This window comes from Apteryx rowi, unplaced genomic scaffold (genome assembly GCF_003343035.1).
Source record: "Apteryx rowi isolate R43461 unplaced genomic scaffold, aptRow1 scaffold_783, whole genome shotgun sequence".
In the NCBI taxonomy this organism is placed as follows: domain Eukaryota; kingdom Metazoa; phylum Chordata; class Aves; order Apterygiformes; family Apterygidae; genus Apteryx; species Apteryx rowi.
Window position 1 is genome coordinate 76,584 of NW_020451075.1, and position 19,559 is coordinate 96,142.

Consider the following 19,559-nt stretch of genomic DNA (forward strand, 5'->3'; position numbering starts at 1 on the left):
GGATATGAACACCCGCTCTTTGAGGCCTCCGAGGATTTCTTAGAGTGGACACTAAGTGATTAATTATTTCTGATAATCTAGGCCTTGATTTTAGCATAAGCAGTATATAATTCATGTAGTATGCCTTCATGGAAAAGTGTGTGTGGGGGGGGACAATTTGTAAGGAATTTACATTGAAAGTACTAGAAACGAAATGTGCTTTCAGTTGTGGTTTTCTTTAAGTACTATGGAAAAGGTGAATCAAGGAATAAAAACAAATTTTACTATGACTGAAGATTAATTATGTTGAAAATTGTTTAGTCAATTGTTACATAAATCACTCAGTTTAAGTATGTACTACCAGTTGTGTTTGACTGCTCTTAAACTAGGCTGTGTTGATGCCTTCTATCATGCACGCATAGTTTCTTGTCATGACTTTCTTTAATTACTTTCTCTTTTAGAACATGTGCAAGTCTCAAGGGGTAGAAACTGTGTCTTAGATTGTCTCTGTCTCCATGTAGTGGTTCTCTGAAACTGTTAAATTAAATTTTTGTGGGGGGAGGAGGGGTAGCGGGTAGCATATCCTGAATGCAGGTGTTTTACCAGCTGAGTAAATGAAGAATATTATTGGAGATCTCAATCAAGTTAATTTCTATGATATTTTGTCACTTTTTCATTGTTTTGCCATTCATATTCTTGTATGTTTGGGGTTTTTTTTGGTTGGGTAGGGGTTTGGGGGTTTTTGCTTGTTTTTGCTAGGCAGCTCTGTAAAGCTACCATCTCATGAGCATTTTATTATTTACATTCCATTCTTGTACTGTACCAGAGTTGGTGACCATGTTCCATTGGCGGAAGAGATGAATGAAAGCCGCTGGCTGTATTTCAGGTGACACTGTGCTTTCCTTGATACCAAATTAACCTGGTGCTTGGTTTTCTTCATCTTTGTAACCCTAAGCATGTGCTCTCTTTTCTGTACTATGGCATGCTGCTGCTGCTTCTCTTTCTTGCAGAGTGTTGTGGATATTTCTCAATTCCGAGTCAATCTTCTTGGGAGGGTGTGGATCATACATCAAGTCTTTAAAGTTAGAAAACAAAACAAAAAAACACCTTTAACTCTTGTGTCTGGATAATTAATGCAGTGAGACTAGTGTCTTTGGCCTGAGAGGACTTGAAAACTGAGAAACCATGGATGTGATCCTATAATCGCTGATTACTTAGATATTCTTAAGCATTCCTGGGGATTACCTCATACAACTATTCAGGTTGGAAGGCACTTCCAGAGATGATTTAGTCCAGCCTTCTTGGGTTGTATTTTAAAAAGCAAGGGTTGGTCAAATTGCTTCATAGGAAGATGCTAATAAGAGTGGAGATAACTGAGAATCCAAGTCTTTTCCAGCTGATGGTTTCTAGAACTGATATACTGATAGACAAAATCTGTAACTGGCAGCTATAGGATAGTGGATATTTGTATGCATGTATATATGTAACTTTTGGGGGTGGGGCAATGGTAAATTTTTCATGTATTCTGTCACGCTTCAGTGCTCCCAGCCAACTGTTTAAATTGCCAGGGATGCAGAGGTTAGCATTAAAGCAACTTGTTCTACGAGTTTGAGAAATATTACCCACTACAGTCATTCTTGGCTGCTGCCACAATAATTATGTATACTAGAATGTAATACCTCCTGGTATTTTGGTAACTTCTCATCCATGTATTGCAGGGCCTTAAAGTGTTTTGAAGTATCAGCAGAAATGGTTCCACCCCTTTTAAAATGAAATAGCGGAGAACCTGAAGCAGTTTTATCTGCTTTCCTTACCACTCCTTTCCATATGTTTGGTTTCCACTTTGCACTCCATGTTTTGTGTGGTAGATATTTTCTGCCATGCTGCTTAGACTCCTGAGCTGTAGATGCGCTTAGTGTTGGAGTGTTATGGGGATCAAATCAGAATAGCTGCTGTCCTATATATGATGCTGGAATTCTAGATGTAGAAGATTGGGAGTCAGTTAAGAGCAGAAACTTTATGCTTTGATACTAGCAGCTAGGAGCCTAAGTCCCTTTGCCATTACAGGGCTATTAAAACCTGAAAAGCTGTTTATGCCCTTAAACAAAAAAGTAGTTTAATTATTATGGAGGAATGGAAAACTATACTTAAATTTACTTAACTTTTACTATAGAGGACCCTTGTCTACAAATTACAGTAAACTTCCCATGGCAGGAGTAGAAATAATRACTAAACTGTATATACTAAATACAGCTTAACTATCTGTACTGAAGTGATAGAATACCTAATTGACACCAAAAGGGGAAATGGGTATTTTTTTCATCAAATAGTTTCAGGGTATATATGCATTGTCACAGCTGAAAAGCTGTTTTCATTTTTCATCTGACAACAGTTTCTTACACTGTTACACTTGCTTGAATTGCTCCTGTATCCTCCCAGAAATCCACACACAATTGCTACAGACTTTCAAAAAGGGTGGAAAGCTTGCTGTCATCTGCACTGCCCTGGCTTTGGCTGTCCTGCAGCTGAGCTGATGAGCCCCTCAATTCCTATCACCTAGTCTGCCTCTTCAACAAAACACTATTTTCAACCAGAACTGGCTTGTTTACCTGCCTTTCTGGTAGGCTGTTTGAGTGAAACTCCAAAATGATCAGTGAGGCTACGCTCTCTGTGCCCTTGGTCTTTGAGAAAGAATGTGTGTAAACCAATCCAGTAACAGTTGTGTTTTGTTTTTCTTTTCTAATTTAAAAACTGCTTAAATTAAAACTGATGTTGGCTTCTATAGCATGTTTAAGTTGTGGTAAGTTTTTTTAAATGTAACTACTTAGGGATGTGAGAGAATTCTTCTTTTTTAACAATAAGAAAAAAAATGTGTTGGAGACTGTCCATACGCTCAACAGCTTTCCTTGTGCTTTCAATCAGGGAAGTAATTAAAGTAGAATGAAGTAGCTTAGTGTTTTCTGTGCATCTCTTCCCTGCAAAGAAAGTTGGGAAGATACTCCTGTATTGCGTAAAAGATACTCTTGTGTTTTTGTGTCCTTTTGTTTCAGGTCATTAAGATGAAACTTTCTTAGAAATTGGGAGGGTGGGGGCCTGCTAAAACATAATATTTGTCAGGTGACCTAGGTGTATACACATTGAAACATAAGAACAGACAGACTTGCTAAGAAAAACAAATGCTTTCTGTACAAGTCATTCTAGAGAATAACAGATACAAAAAGTAATCCTGGGAATTCAAGAGAGTACTGTTTTTTGTGTTAATCTATGAACTGGGGGACAGTTTAAAATGTGAACTAAAAAAAAAACCCAAAATAAAATTGCTTATCTTAAAAAAAAAAAAAAAAAAAAAAAAAAAATTAGAAATACTCAAAATGTAAGTTCCCTTGAAGAATAACTTTGAAAACCATTAAAATATATAGTCTGTGTCCATGTAAATATTTCAATATTGAAAGGGACTTCTGTAGTAAGAAACTTTGGCTGAAACATTTAATGTAGAAAGGTTCTTTTTGCCTCTTCAGGAAGTCAGTGAACCCAAACACTTGATCTGTGATATGCCATGATTTTTCACTGAACAGTATGGTCTGCCTGCTTTGGTCCTGTTCAAAGCCCTGATCCCCTTCTCCTTCCTAAAGGGTGGTTAAGATCTTAAGATCCAATGCACAACTGTAAGTCAAGTAAAAGCCTAGAAATTCTGAATTGTTTACTTTTTTTTTTTTTTTAATAAAGTGAAGTAAATGTGCAGCTCAATGCATTAAAATCTAGTACCCACCATGTCCCTCCAGTGTTCCCTTAGCTTGCAGAACTTTTTAGTTTTGAAGCTGATCTGTGGCAATGAATTCCCAGGTCAAATGGGCCGAAGGGTTAAGATTGACATACTGTATGTAGTTTTTGCTATGACAGGGAAAGAGAAGGGATGAGGAAAGAAAAGAACCTTGGGGGGGAAAAAAAACAAGCAGAGGACTTTGCAGCACTAGCTCTGTACAGTGTTGCTGCAGGCTGTCTTAGAGTGGCCTCCTGGATTTCCTCTGAACTACATCAAGTCATGTGAGGCCTTGGGTTGGCCTTTAGTCCACAAGGATGACTTAAACCTAGTTCAATGCCTAATTTTCTTCTATTGTCCTGTTAGAAGGTGCTGCCTGTACGTTATTTAATGATGTTCCCTTTCAATTTAATCAATACGGTCTTCTGTGTCTGAAGGTAAATCATGTCTGAATTGTTGCTTGTTTTATGCAAGCTTGTGTCCCCTGGATGCACAGATGATATGGTCTTACCTGCAATGTTCTGTTGTTTTCTGGTAATCCTATCTCAGAAGTGATGTTGCATAAACAGTATGGCTAGAAATAGCTGACACAAAGCCTAGGTAATGAAGAAATTACTCTAAACCAGCTCAGTCCCTTCCAAGAGAGGGAAAATGAACAAGTGACTGTTTCAAACAATCTGTTCTCATCACTTTATGCATTTTCATGCAGTCATTGCGCAACATGGTAGAACTGAAACTCAGTACATCTGCCACTGGAAATACCTTACATGAGAGGCTGGAGGTTTCAGTTTCACAGGAGATTGAGACACGAGTAGGATTTGAGAAGGGACTAAGCAAAGTCTACTACTTTTTTTTTTTTTAAGACAGATCAGAAGAACCTGAACATAATTGCAAGGATCAAATTAAATATTTGTTTTGGACAGAAACACTACCTGAAAGAATGGTACAGTAATAAGATGCCCACTAACTACACAAAAACAAAGAGACAGGCCCTCCAGCTATTCTGTAGTCATCCACCATCTTGTTACACACACCACTTGATCACTCTCAGAGATGGGAGACTGGACTAGACAGACCACTTGTGAATGTGGTCTCTGACCACTTGAAAAAAACAGTTTTGCATTAGGTGAATGAAACTTGCAGCAAATAAATATCATGAATCTTTATGAAGTATTACTGGAACTTCACTCTGTCAGTGCCTTTAGAAATAATGGTGTGCGTGTGTGTGCATATATATAAATATATAAATGGTATATTTGAGCCACTTTCAGGTCTATCTAGCAGCAAAGTGATTTGTCATGTCAAATATTTAGACTGAACTTATCCTTAGTCTCTGATTTTCTGCTACTGGACATGAGGGATGTTCTCCACTGAAGAGGATGTCAACTCACAGTTCACCTGTTTAGGCCAAAAATAGTATTTGCCAGTGCCCTAAAGGAATTGGCAGCAAAGGTAAGCAGCTAAAGTTGATGCTGAGTTGGAGTTACGACCTCTGTTACCTACAGGAGGTTTCTGCTTGAGTGAAAGACTTCTTATAGCTGTGTAACCACAGGGGAATAATGGGCAGCTCTTCCTGAAACTATTCTTATTTCTCTGAATGCATCTTTGCTGGGTGGTTAAGGTGCTTTTAAAATGCATTCTGCCAAACTTATATTTGCAACCCTCAGTAACACTTCTTGCTTTGTTTTCCTAATGTTTCTGTAGAGTTGGAGTTGACCCAGATCAGGATCCTCCACCTACTAATGACAGCTTTCAAGTCTTACAAGGAGTAAGTAATTACATAAGATCAGCCTAATAAAGAAGTTATGTTACTAAGATGAAAAAGAGCTGCAGAAGCTACATGCGTGGATGAAAGCTTTCTCCCTGACTTGGCAAGTCAGTAGTGGATTTTACTTGGTAATGCCCACCAAAAACATTCTGTGTTGTTGGGTGTTATGGTGCAGCATGTCACTCTAGACTTTGCATTCAAATTGATGTGTGTGTGCATATATCCTAACCAAAAATCTAAAAATTTACTCTAAAAAATCTTCTCAAATCTACTAATTCACTCTACTTAATGTGCTTTCCTCTCTCCCCTGCCTCAACATGCTTGCTTTTATTGTTCTACAGCATAAGCAGGCCTCCCCAGGACTGACACATAGAGATAATGCTCTTGGCTTCTGGTCAATAATTGAGACTGAATTCTGGCCTTTGGACTTGCTTAGAACCAAAGATTAACTTCGCTAATCTGTTTTCAGCTACTGTATCACAATCCAAGTGGATTTTGTCTCTACCACCTGCCACCTTTATGAGGCAAAGGGAACATCAGAAAAATCATCATTTATCTTCAGCATGGTGTTGCTGTGAATCTTTAGTTCAGCTTTCTAGGCATCAGTAACAATCCAAGAGTTGTCTTTTTTCTTCCACTATGCTAGGAGTCTTTATGTGTCCTTAACTCTGTGTCCTTAACAGTAATCAATGTTCCATTAAAAAAAAAAAAAAAAAAATCCTCTTTGCTTGATTTCACCATTGTTAAACTAAATCCCCAGTCAATCTGGGAATTGAACTCTGCTCTCAAGAAAAAAATTTTTTTTAATTTATTTTTTTTTGTACCGGCTTTACCTCATAGTTGATGAGGGTGGAGGGAATATTGTCTTTTGTGAGTTATGTTGCTGATTCAGTGTCCCTGATGCTGTGTCATATGGCAACTATAGCAAAGAAATTAGCAAGTGTGTGTGTTGCTTCAGACATGCCATTTCTTAGCTGTAAAGTATAGAGCTCCATCTATAGCCAGTCCTGAAAGATCCCTGTCCTAGCACATCATCTGAGGAAGGGGCATGGCAGGAAGGCTGTGCTGGGAGGAAGTTACTAGAGAGGCAGAACAGTTTTCACGCTGACACGGCTGGTACAAAAGTGCAGGGGTAAGTTTCTCTCCCCCCATCTTTGTTTTCACTGGAAGGAGGTGGTGAGTTGGTTTATGCATGTTTACTGGCAAACAAGACTACTGAAAGAATGTTGTTCATACCATAAATTTCAGCTTCCCTCATCTATAAGCTGAGGGAATTCACAGGAGGAGTGAAAGGTTTGGTAACAAAAGAGTTTCCTGAGGCTCAAGTGGGAGCTTCTTCTGCACAAGGACATCTCCATCAGCCATCCAGACATTAGTTTACACTCTCCCAGATGCAGGGTACTGCTTGACACTAATTGTTCAGTAGCGCAACTAGTTGCTTATGTAGAACCTGTCAGAGGAAAATGAAGTTGAATGGCAGGAAATACAGATGGCTTTGAACCTGGAGGATAAATGCATGTGAAACTTGTTGTATTTGGGATCAGCTTTCTTATTAGTGATCTCTACTGCTGTGCCCTGCCTCTCTGATGCCCTCCCCCCCACACACACACTTTTTTTTTTTCCTTCACAACTAGTGCTTTGTAGAAGTCTGGTCCAGCACACAATATAGGTTCTGAAATGGTGGGTTTGAGTACCAAAAATGGTAATCTTAGCTTTGTGTCTGGAAGCCACCAGAAGGCCAGGCATCAAACTCAAAACTCCTGCTACAGTGAAGGCCACAGATATGGCGTGCAACCCAGGTTAGAAAGTGGTATCATGGTAAGATGGCTTTGGCCAGTTCAGACTGAGCCTGTCAGTATTTGAGGAATTGCTTTTAACAGGAAATAGCTACAGACAGAGCACAAGTCTTCTGTTTTCATTCAATGTTTGAGTAGAAATAGCTTGTTTGCTCTTTCCCATGTAAACATAAAGCACTTACTCATTTGTTTCCCTCTTTAGCTGTGTATTGCCTTCCTAATGGAGTCCATTAGTCCATTCCCTTTGGATTCCTCTCCCTTTCACAAAGCCAAGATTAGCAGCAAGTCACAGCTAGAGAAAATATATTTTGGGGGATGGAATGAATATTTACTAAGTTTTAACTCCTGTTGGATCATGGCTTTTTTGCAGATCAGAAGTACACAGGGCAATTCTGTTTTTTTTCCACAGTGGTTTGGAAGATGATTTCATACAAGGCATTCTCCCTCATCTGTTCTTCTGAGTTTAACTTTGGCCTCTAGCCAAAAATGAAAAACAGTAACAAAAAGTAAAAAACAAATGCAGCTGCAGACCAGATGGTGTGATGACTTGCAGCACAGCTATTAAAAGGATTATATTTAACACTGTTAGCACTTCTGAGARCTGGCTTGATCCAGCACTTATAAAACTTGCATAACCTTTCTCAGTTGTGAATTTTTTTCCCCTGTTAAGCGTATTTCCTCTGTGTTAAACTCTCACAAACCTGATAAAATACTTAACAGGAATAATAAATTTGCATGTTCTTCAAGGAAACAATAGGCTTAATGAAAGAATATCAAATAGACCTAGAGCTAAGGAAGTCAATGGAGTAATGAATAGGAACCAGTTCATTTATTTGGGGGATGAAACATCTAGGAGGCTTACTTCTCAGTTTTAGATTTCTTTCAATGGCTGTTACTGCAGTAACTATGTGATAAGTTAGGCCCAAAAGAACTCGGTGGCAGGGGGCTCCTTGAGGTAACTTAAGGATGGTGAAGAGGGGCTATTTGTTCTCTGCCACAGTTATTTCTGTTCTTTCTAGGGAAATTCACCTTCTTGGTATATCTCTAACTTTATTCTGCAGTCGAAGTACAGTACTTAAGCCATCATTGCATTACAGTGTGAATGATTGGAATGTATGATTTCATTTTTCTACCTGAAATAATGGAATCTGCTTTTGTCTTATTTTCAGGATGGCCCAGATTCTGAAAGAAGGAACAGGACAAAGCAGGAAAGTGCGTGGCTCTTCAGGCTATGGTATAGCTTTGACCATAAGTATCCTTTTGAAAACACAACTTATCTTCAAGACATGAAATGTTCAGGTTTCTTTCTTTGCCACATACCCATGTGCAGCCTTAAGCACCTGAGACAGTCAAATGTGATAAAGATCAAGTATTGTCTGACAGGTTTAAGGCCCAGAACTCAAACTTGAACTTGTGGATGTGGGAGACAGACCTTTCTGTTCTTTAGGGTGCATGGTATGTCACATTTGCCAGAGAACAAGAGCCAGTCAGTTCTGTGGGCTGAAGTTCTTTGCTAAACAGTGAGACAGCAGCTAATTAACTATTTTAGATTCTCTGATCTGTTCTACTAATCTCTTCTCATTTTTGCTGATGCTCAGAGCATCTAGTTTCCCAGCTCATTGTGCATGTCTAATCCCTAGCTCCTTGCTCTGAAGAGCCATCTGCTTTTGTGACRAAGCTCTTTTTGGAAGATCCCATCAAAGATATGGAAAGTTTTGGAACTAAAAACATACCTGTGATCCAGCACAATCCCTTCAGTATAGCCAGAACTTCCTATAGGTGATAAGGCTGAGTATGCTCTGTGTGCGTATATAGTGCTGAACAGCCTTTCTGAAGCTATTGTTGTTGTGTATTTAGATAGCCTTGCTAAAGCTTCTGTGCAATTTTTGTATAGCTCTCCTGTCTGTTGTGTGTGTGTGTGTTTGCTTTTTTTCCTGCTTAGTGTATTTTTAATCAAGGTGTTGCACATGTGCCCCTCCTCAACAGCTTGCATTCACTTAATAGAAAATGAGAAATCTAATCTTGCGACCAGGGCAAGTCACTTATATTGCAGACATTCAGAGAAGTTTCAGTACTTGATTTCCACTTATTTCTGGGGGAGCAGGGAAGTACCAGGCTATGGCTGACTGCCTTTTTTAAGAAGGAAGCCAAGCCATCCCCTTCCCCTGCCTTTAGAAAGGGGATGTGCCTTGTAAAAAGAAGAGTAGCTGGCATAGCTGACTCTCCTCTCAATTGACACTAGCACAACTGCAGTCCCCAGCAGGTGCAGTGTGTGTGTGGGGGGGATGCTAAGGGAAAACTACAGCTTAATTCACTGCATCACAGAAACTTTATTTTAAAGGAGGCTGTCTGATAGAGCACTTGCTTCTTCAGTGGTGACTAAAAAGCTTTAAGGACGCTTCCTGTGAAGTTTGTGCCAAGGAAGCTTTGAAATCCAGAGGCAGAGCTGTCTTACTGTATCTTACAGGTTAAAATTCTGCTCTTTCTTGTTGCAAGGAAGCATTCAGATAAATGCTTTTTGAGTGGATTTAAATTGCACATAAGGGCTGATCTTCAGAATTGTCACCTCTATACCTACATCAAAATCTCAAAGTATTTTTTGCTGACGTATTCACATGGTTCATGAGTAGAAAGACAGATTGTTCCAAACTTCACTCTCCACAAGAGAATTTAACTTGAAGATGTGAATAAGATGCATTTGCCAGTGCGCTCTAATGCTGACTATTGTCTACAGAGTATGTGGATGAGTAACCGGCAACATCACTCCTGTGGAACACAGAGTTCATTTAATGTCATGGGTTGTTGTCTGGGTTCACCCACCAGTGTTAAACATGAAGGAAACTGCAACTTTGCTGAAGTACCAAATGTCTTTGAGTGAGTTTGTTTCATTTTGACTGACTCGCTGCTTGCCTTTCTGCCACAGGGCAGCATGTAGGCTGGTGGGTTAGTGTAAGGGGGAAGAGTTTTTCTTTCCAGGACAGGATGGAGCCACACTGTTAATGGGGGAGGAAGGGAGGAAACATAACTCTGCAGTGGCGTAATCATGCCACTRTGTGCTCAAGTAAATGCATTATGCCAGGCCCTGCTAAAGGGGAGGGCTACATCTGCTGAAACAGACAGTCCTTCCCCCCCCCCCCCCCCACCATGACCTATTGAGTTAAGATGAGGGGAATGGTGTTATATTTCATAAGTGGAGTTGATTGTCTCTGTGTGTACAGGCCTAATAAAGTAACTAGAATACCTGTAATATATGCTTCCATTTGAAATAATCAGACTGATTTAAAAAAAAATCAAAACCACAAAATCTTGTGGCCCTGATTCAAGTCAACATTTGGAAGTCAGTGTTCTCCCCCAGCACTGTTCATCTGGTAGTCAAGATCAGTGTGCTGCTGTGTGGCAGGGACACCTTTTTTTGACTTCTGAGCATTTCCCAGGGCATGTCATCAGCCTAGAGTACTAGCATGAACAAATATGGATTTACCCTATGGAAAAGGGTGTAAAGACTCTTTCCCCCATATATTGTAGTTAGTGTTACCTGGAAGATGCTTTCATTCCATGTCATGCAATGTGGTTCTGGCCATACAGTTTTCCCTTCCCCTTTTTGTGGCTCTGTAAAGTATGTGTATCCGCACTGCAGAGATGTCATTGAGCCTTACCAGTGTAACTGCAGTAACCTGTTAGGTGCTTTGATGCCTGAAGGCTTAACTGCATTTCTTAGTATGTAAAATGAGCCATTCTAAATCTCGCTTAAATTTTGAAGGAGAACATCCTTGAGAGCACTTATGTTAGGGTCCTTAGACTGTGTCCAGACTGCAGGGATCTACGGTTGCATCAGTGTGACTCTGACCCAGCTAATAGTGGACCAGTTCAGGTAGCTGTAGTGCTCTGAGGACCTTGGATGGATAACATTTTTTTATTTCACTGTGTTGAGCCACATGGTCATGCCATCTTGTTAGCTCTAGCTTGGGATCTCAATACTATGCTCCCCTGTACAGAAGAGAAATACCCTAGGATTTATTAACATTAAGGAACATCTACCCCTGCATGCTCCTATTGGCTCCAGGGAGCCCAAAAGAAGGAAATGTTGCAACTACATGAACCTTTAAGAAGAGAGGTAGCTAGCTTCCCTTGCAGAAAACATGCGAATAAAGAAACTGCCTTTAACAGGATCAAGCAAAAAGTGCCTACGGAGGGGGGAGATGCTTCCCATTTGTTTACAAATACACTTGAAAAAAATCTGCATTTGGTTTATGTACAATTATTGAACAGTACATAGATCAAAGGCAGAGTTATATTTATGCTTAATTGTCTTTTTGTTTTAAACAGTGGTTTTCAAGCACCAGTCTATTTTCCTTAACTACTAAAAGTTATTTAAAGCCAATTCTCACTCACAGTGGCCCTCCATTAACCACAACTCTACCGAGCTGGTGTGGTCTGATAGCCCGCTGTCTGACAAGTCCTCAGGTTTATGATGTAAGTAGAATAACTAAATACTTATYTTTTTTGCCATTGTTGCTGTTGCTTTTTTAACCTTCAACAAAACAAGTGGGTTTTTTTTGGGGGGGGGGAGGTGTTTTGTTTTGTTTTTGAAAAAGTGGTACGATTTACATATTGTAAGTGCTGGTTTGTCCTAAGGCAGAAAAGATTTAAGATACTCTTCTCTGAGGCAATAGCTTCTGCTAGTAGAAATCAAAGATGGCCTATTAATTTTCAAATAGTGCATAAATAACAGCATTTAAGTATATTGGGAAATTACAGGCCTAATCAGTAATCTAGTTCTTAATGAATCTCTTCAAAGTATTCTGTCCTCTTTTAGCACTTTTGGACAAGATTTTTCTGTTACTGCTGAAGTTGTATTTAGGTTGTCTTTGGAGAAGACACTGACATGCTTTTACCCATGCCAGAAGGAAATCTGGTAGAACTTCCCTTGACTGTTCCCACAGCAAAATTTAAGATTGCATTTCAGAAACTGCTAATCAGTTACCTTTCTCAGTCTAGCAGGTCAGTATGGTGCCTTTACAGCCATGTCTTGCAATAATTAATGCTTCATTCACCTATTATTCTGGCAGCATCCTGACATGTCATTCCTGTCTGTAAGGTACTTGTAGATCTACAACTTTTTCTGAACCACTTATAAATAGAAATGTAATACTGTTTGAGATCACTCAAACTGGCAGATTCTCCAAAATGGTAACATCTCTGTTATGTTAAAGTAGTCCTGCACCAGACTTCTATTAATCTTTTCCTAGAAAGTTACAAGTTCCACTTGCAACTTTGAAATACTTCCTTACATTTCCTTCTGAAATCATTAGAATGTTAATTTTACCTGAAAGTAAAATTTCAAAGAAATTTGAAAACTTTCACTGTCTATTTAAAGCTTTTAATAATGCAAGAAATTGGCATTGTTCCCATCTTTGTGATACCATTGGAAATCTGAAAATAGAACTAGGCTGGAAGGCATCCATCAGACCAATTAACCTACTTGTGTGTTGCCCATGTGGTTATCTACATATGATGAGGATGTAACCAGAAAGAACATGCAAGCCTTGGCTTTTATTTACTATCACAGTTGGGCTTTTTTCTCTGCACTCTTCATTCTTAGCTAGCACCATATGTGAAAGTGCATTGTTGAATTGGGTTGGTTCTGTGATTTATTCACCACCACCACCTTTGGGGTGTTAACCTCATCACTGCATAATTCATTGCTTATAGTAAAAATGCTTGCAAGGCTGCATATCTTACCTTTTTTAAGGTATGCAATATAGAACATTCACACTGTATTCTCTCTTATTGTTCCTACTTTGGTGCATTGCTACATTAGGATTAGGAGAATATTATTTTGAGGGTTTTTTGATGGGTGGGTTTTTATCTTTTTGTTTGTTTTTTAGTTTCTTTCCAAGATTTCCCAACTCTGCAATTGCTTTGCCTTTCTTTGCATGACTGGCCTAGCTACAGCACTGTGAATGTACCATTTTATTACAAATTAAAAAGCTGTGGAATATTTTTGCCTTCCTGTCCAGTGCTGGTGAAGTAACTGAAAGAACCATATCTTTTTAGGGACAGAAACTGCTTGTGCTTTTTGTGAGGTATTTCCAGGAAAACTGAATGGTACATCTGAGAAGATTAAAGGCTGAAGACCTTGAATTGGGGTGGGGGTGGGGGAATCAGTAAAGACTCGGCAGAATATAACATAGCAGAAAAATGTGCTTCAAAGGGAAGTAGTAAATCATGTGGATCTCATTCAGATACATGTCTGAGTGGTTATGGCATCTACATACTGTAGGAGAAGAAAGCATATGAGTATATGGCTTTACTGGCCATGTAATTGTGTGTTGTTTTCAGTTATTCTGTTTTTCTTTGGCTTTATTACAACCTTGTTTGAGTTCATTTTCACTTCTGTGTGGAGTGCTTTTTTTCTTTTTTTTTTTTCTTTCTTTTTTTTTTAATAGATGCAAAAGGGAGTTTTAAGGTCTGAAAGTCAAATAATACTATTATAAAATCCACCTACAGCCAACTCCTCAGTATGAGGTAGTCCTCTAGACTTTAAATTCATATGGTGACATGATGTATATGTAAGGTTCTGAGTCAGCATACAGGGGTGAGGTACAGTGGTTATTTTTGCCCCTGAGAAGTTTTCGCTTCTTTCTTGCTGGGGTTTTCCCACTGCTTTAACCCTATGCCCCTGGGAGCACTGTTAAGTGTTTCTGAAAATCGCGCTTAAATAGAATCCAAGTTGGAACTAAAAGGTATGAAAGACTGCTATAGCTGCAGAGTTTAAAATGATTATTTTAAAAACATTACTCCTATTTTCTTTCCTGGAGCTGCCTTCAGTACATGAGCGTTTGACAAGGCTTTCTAATTTATCCTGAATTAATGTAGGTCATTCCCCTCCCCCCCCTTTTGACATGTGCTTTGAAACTTGTAGCAATTCTACATTCCACCAACAATTTTTCCCATTTGGAAAAAGCATATGTGTTATCAACTGCTCTTCCTGATGAAGCACCTTATTTTGGTGTGGTTCTTTTTTTGGTTTTGTCTTTTTTTTGTTCACAGTTGTTTTGTGTGCCTCTTCTCCTCCCCTTTCCTGCTCCCCCCTTTTTTTCAAACAGTTTAGCTCTTGCACTATACACAGTGTGACACTTGGTATAAAGGTAGAGGGAATTGAATTATTTTTCTAAGTATGCAAACACAAGAAAGAAATCTCTATTTGCAGTCCATCTAAGTCTTAGAGGGCATGACTCTCAAAATTGGTAAGAAAACTGTTCAGTAATGCCTCCCTCTCCTTTTCTTAGTTGCTCTAGCTTAATAGAAGAAACTGCACTTTTCTTGATGAATTTGTACTTGGCTGAGAAATAGAGAAATAGAAAGCAGGGCACCAGATTTAAGTTGTAACACATTCTTGCGTGTATACTACTACTACTTAAAGCTTTTATTTTGGGGGCACAAGTCTTTCTGATACAAGTTTTGTCATACATGATGTCTATCTTAAGAACTGGCAGCATCAGTTTCAATGGTGACTACTACTGGTTTGTATGTGCAGCATACTTTATATGTGCTTCTTGCACCACTTTAAGAAGTGGTAAAGACTGTTTGGCTTTAATCAGAAATTGTAAATAAGCTCTAACAATTTTAACATCTTGCAGCATGAATTCTTAGGAGCATGGCATCTCTGTCAAATTTTACCCAAAATTTGACAGACTGCTGTGAAGGCCATCAGGGTGAATGGGGAATGGTGAGCACGTTAAAACAGGGTTCAGTCTGTGGTAGGGTTTTGGATGTAAGTATTTACCCATTCTAGCTTGTCAGTTTAAATAGTGAAGTTCAGACCTGTATTTCTTAAATGAATTCAAGTTGTTGCTCCTACAGAATTGTAGGGGATTGTAGAGGCCAGTTTAGGGTTATTCTTGGAAAAAATTCAAGTCTCTAGGGATCTACTTGGATACATTTCCTGTCTGTCTTGAAAGAATTGTTCATGCTGTGTGAAGCACAGGAGGTTTATTCATGCATCCTCTTTGCTTGCAAACATATCATCTAATCTATATACCACATGGGATTGTTAACACATGTGCTCTGGAGAAGTGAAATGAATTGCCTGCTGCTTGTARTGTTACTCAGAAGTGAAATAAATAAGAGGAGCTTGGCTCATACAAGGCAGTGCTTGAGAGAAAGGTCATTGTTTTCTCTGGAACTGATCACATTTACGCACATGTAAGTATAGCCTGGGACAAAACAGAAGACTGAGTTAGGAATTGCTGTAYGGTATCAGTCCTGTGGCCCTCTGCTCTCAGAATCGTGCTTGCCATTGCTTCTCAGCCTTTTGGGGAAACTCGAGTGTAGGGTTTGTTCTTACCAGTTTCATATCTGATAAGTCCTTGCTGTAAGGACTTGCTGTTAAATGGCAATGTAGAGCCAGGAGATGCTTTAGGAGCTTGCTGCAGCTGCTCCACACATTGCCCTGGTACTGCAGTGCCTCCAAAAGAAGTGCGCTGTCACCCCCGCCTGCCCCTTCTTGGTGCTGCTCCAAGGGCGGAGAACATCACGATGGGCAACTTGTGATATTGCGTCTCAGTTAAAGCACAGCCAGGCTGATCATAGGCATGCTATAACATGTAGCTTGTTCCCTCCTTCCTTTGCCAAAGCAGAAGAAAATTATGTATTTTGAGTGTTGCCTGATCAGTGTCTAGCCTACCAAGGAGAACATCAGTATGCACACTTAAATCTCAGCACTGGCCAAGCAGTATGGAACTCTTTGCATGGAAATACTTGCTTTCATTTGGTAGAAAGCAAGCTTATATAATTGGCAAAATTTTCTTTGCATGTGAGGAGGACCCATTTATGACCAGCTCTTTTGCCTTTTACCAAGGCCACATTAAACAGCAATGAAACCTGGTGTTATGGCTTGCAATTGTATTGTGCTGTGCAAGAAAAGCAACTTTGTGTTTTGTTACACTTCACTGATTTCTAGTCCTTGATAATGTATTTCATCCCGTCTCTGCCAAAATAAATTCATTGGTTTGTGAGCCACTTTCTAAAAGGATTTTAAAAAGTAAATGGGTATCAGAACTAGTTACAAAACTATGAAGCAAGCATTTTCTTATATAAATCTTTCTTACTTTTATGGCTTAGGAGTGATCCTAGGAATTAGGTCAAGTAATTCTCAATTTAATACCAGATAAACAGAATGAGCAGATATTAAAAAAAATAAATAAAGATTTTGATCAATGACAATAATTTCTTAAGGAAGCCTTGAATACAAATAATTTGGGCCTAATGAGTTATCAGTTTGCATGACTTATTTCTGAACTTGCCTAATTAGTGAGAGATTCAACTTGACTTTATCTAGAAAGATAAAATGATGACTGTGCTTGGTCTCAAGTATTTTTTCCTCTACTGTCTTTTAAATTGTCATGTAAAAAACAGTGCATGTTTCTCATCTCTCCTGTACTTCCATTAAGCATCCGGTGGTATTATTTCCCTAGTTACCTGTCTCATAATCTAGGTTCTTAGATTCAACTCCCTGCTGCTTCTGTATTGACATGCAGGTAAATCTTTTTGTTCAGTTACCTTTTGACAAATACCAAATGTTGTGCACTGTACTCAGATTCCTTTCTTCTCTTTTCCAGAATCAAGAACAACTTAGAGAAGAGGATTCTGATTTTATTCTGAATGATGGTGACCTTACTGTGACATATGGTGATACAACAATAACTGCTAATGGTTCTTCTGGCCCCCATACAGCTACCACTAGCCTTGATGGCAGGAGAACAAAAAGTAGTTCAGAGGAAGCGCTGGAACGTGATTTGGGAGCAGCAGATTATGAAGTTACAAGCAGGGGCACCCGGCTAGTATTTCCTCTGGAAGACAATGCATGATTACTGACTCAGTAAAAACAGCTCTTGCTCTGTGGATGGATCAAGGAAGACTGCAGGCCACTGTGTCGCTTGAGGTGGGGATGTTTATTTAAACAAGTTAACACATTTAAGTGGTTTTACTATGGTCTGAAGATGTCAAACTTGACCTGTTTTTTTTTTTTTACTCGAGATGCTGACAGTGGGGTTTTCTAAATGTCTTGAAAATAGACAAATGAGGAAACTGGTCATTCCCCTCTCTCAAACCACATATTGAATCTAAGTACACCTAGCATGCTGCAATTGTCTTGTTCAGCTGCAGCAGCTCTCTCTGGGAAAGAGGTATGTGAAAACATTGTCATAGAACTGAGCTTGTCTTGGTTTAGCTTGGGAATGCGGGAGAAGAAATATAAACAAGATGATTATTATGCGATAAAAAGGGATGTGTGTGTATTATCTGAGTGTGGAGAGATCCACTGTTAATTTCTCTAGTGAGCTTAAGGAAACTAGACAGAAAATGGGACAGCACGCTTTAGGACTACAGAAGCATGAATGCAACACTGTGGGGAATCTGTTACTATGAGCTGTACTTGATGTATTTCAGGGGAAAAAAAGGGAAAATAGATTTCTTCACTGGCCATGTGTTTTAAATAGGAAGGCAATGAGAGGTGTTCGTCCCTTTAACTTTGGACAATCTGACTATTACTATTAGCCTAACTTCTAGTGCCTCAAAAGAAAAGCATCCAACTTCTTGTGGTCTGATACTTACCTGACCTGACACAAGCCTGCAGCCAGGCTGTTTTGGGTAGGAATAATGAGGTAAAACTTTCTCTCCCCTAAGGCTGTTAAAATCAGATGGAGACAGTTGGAAACCTGTCTTGGGCTTGGGAAAACAGCTGATGATAATTATTAAAAAAAAAAAAAGAGAAACAGTATTGAACTTGCATGAAACCATGAGGTTTCATATTTCTTAGAAGAATCCATAGACTCTGCTTACAGATTTTTTGTGATAAACAGAAAACATTAATTTAAAGGACAAATACTACTGGCTTTACCATTTGTGATTATTCTAAAAGAAAGGTGTTTATTTTTGTCCTCTTTTGCAGAGTAGATTTGAAACTTCAGTGGGGCATTGCACAAGAATATTTAAGCTGCAGAAGTGACAAACTGTAGTATAATCTGAAATGTGAAAAGGGAAAAAATCTTTGCTTAGTATTTAGCCCAATTACATGTAGGCTAGCTTTAACTTATTGCTAAATGCTTTCTAATTTCAAAATCAGGAGATATCATTGTCTTTGCCAATAGCTGAAAACTGTTACACTTTGAATAGCAGTTCAGCTATTTAAAGCATGCTAAAATGTGATTTCATTCTCATGTCTTAAAAGGTGTTTTTTTAACAGTTTTGTGGCCCACTAATGTGATGTAATACCAGTTTGTCTAAAAAGTGTATTTTTCTTGCTGCCATTTCAGTTGTTCCTCTCATAAAATTGTGTGAATAAATATCCACTGTTTTTCCTTAACTATTAAATGTAATAATAACGTCAGTATCACAACTTACTGCTGCAGAGAAACGTTGCTGTCATATTGTCTAGTTTGCTTTCTTTCAAATGTATTTTCTAATGAGTGATCCACCTCCTTGTCTGTCCCTTCAAGATAACGTTTTAAAGGATACTGATCTGTAATGACTGTCTAACATATTATAAAGAGACACCAAGAGATTAGAAGCGTGGGGGGGGGGGTTCTGTTTTTGTGGAAAATTGGGAAGAGCAATGCAGTCTGAGTTCTGTTCTTAAATGGTGAAGAGTAACAAACACTCATGAAAATCCTGGAACAAAACAACTCCTTTTCTGTTCTCCTATGGTTACAAGAATGGCAAAGCAGATAGCAATGATGCACGCTCTATTTATACTGTTACCAAGGCTTGACTGTTTTTTAAGTGCTGGCAGTTGGAAAAAATAACTTCCTCCTAAATTATGAAAGCAATTGCATTGGTTTTGGACAATTCTAACTCTTTGGAACCCCTTGCTGTCCACACTGAGTGAGCATTTAGGACATCTACAACAATGAATCTGAGTTATTAGCCGAGTCATATGAAACATCTTTTTTTGGTTTGAGACAGTGGAATTTATCAAAGATAAATGGACTTAATGCAGTGAGGCAAACCTTCACATGCAGCTTGAGGCTGAAACTCACCAAATCGCTTCGGCAGCGAAACACGAGCTTTCTGCACAACTAGAGATCTGTCTGTTCTTTGAAAGAAAGATCACGTACGTGTTCTGGAAGCAGAAATTTTCATTAGCTTCCTCAGGAAGACTAAGCCTTTTGGTAGCATCATAAACCATTCCAGTACAGATACTTCTCCATATGCGTTCATAATTCCTGTAGCAGGGATATAAGATTGAATGGAG

At 38.9% G+C, this 19,559-nt stretch overlaps 1 protein-coding gene and 1 non-coding gene across 2 annotated transcripts in view; both read left to right on the plus strand.

Moving 5' to 3' along the window:
• The window catches only part of SLC9A7 (solute carrier family 9 member A7), an 84,071-nt gene that overhangs the window by 55,200 nt on the left and 9,312 nt on the right, over nt 1-19,559 (plus strand). The window contains exons 13-17 of the mRNA XM_026088769.1: nt 806-865; nt 5,444-5,507; nt 8,473-8,555; nt 11,671-11,776; nt 16,927-17,493. Of these exons, the coding sequence (XP_025944554.1) occupies nt 806-865; nt 5,444-5,507; nt 8,473-8,555; nt 11,671-11,776; nt 16,927-17,175 (562 nt within the window). The 3' untranslated portion in view covers nt 17,176-17,493. The remainder of the gene's footprint in view (nt 1-805; nt 866-5,443; nt 5,508-8,472; nt 8,556-11,670; nt 11,777-16,926; nt 17,494-19,559) is intronic.
• LOC112976979 lies at nt 15,605-15,795 on the plus strand. The gene has a single exon (XR_003257243.1). It is a non-coding gene; the product is annotated as a U2 spliceosomal RNA (small nuclear RNA).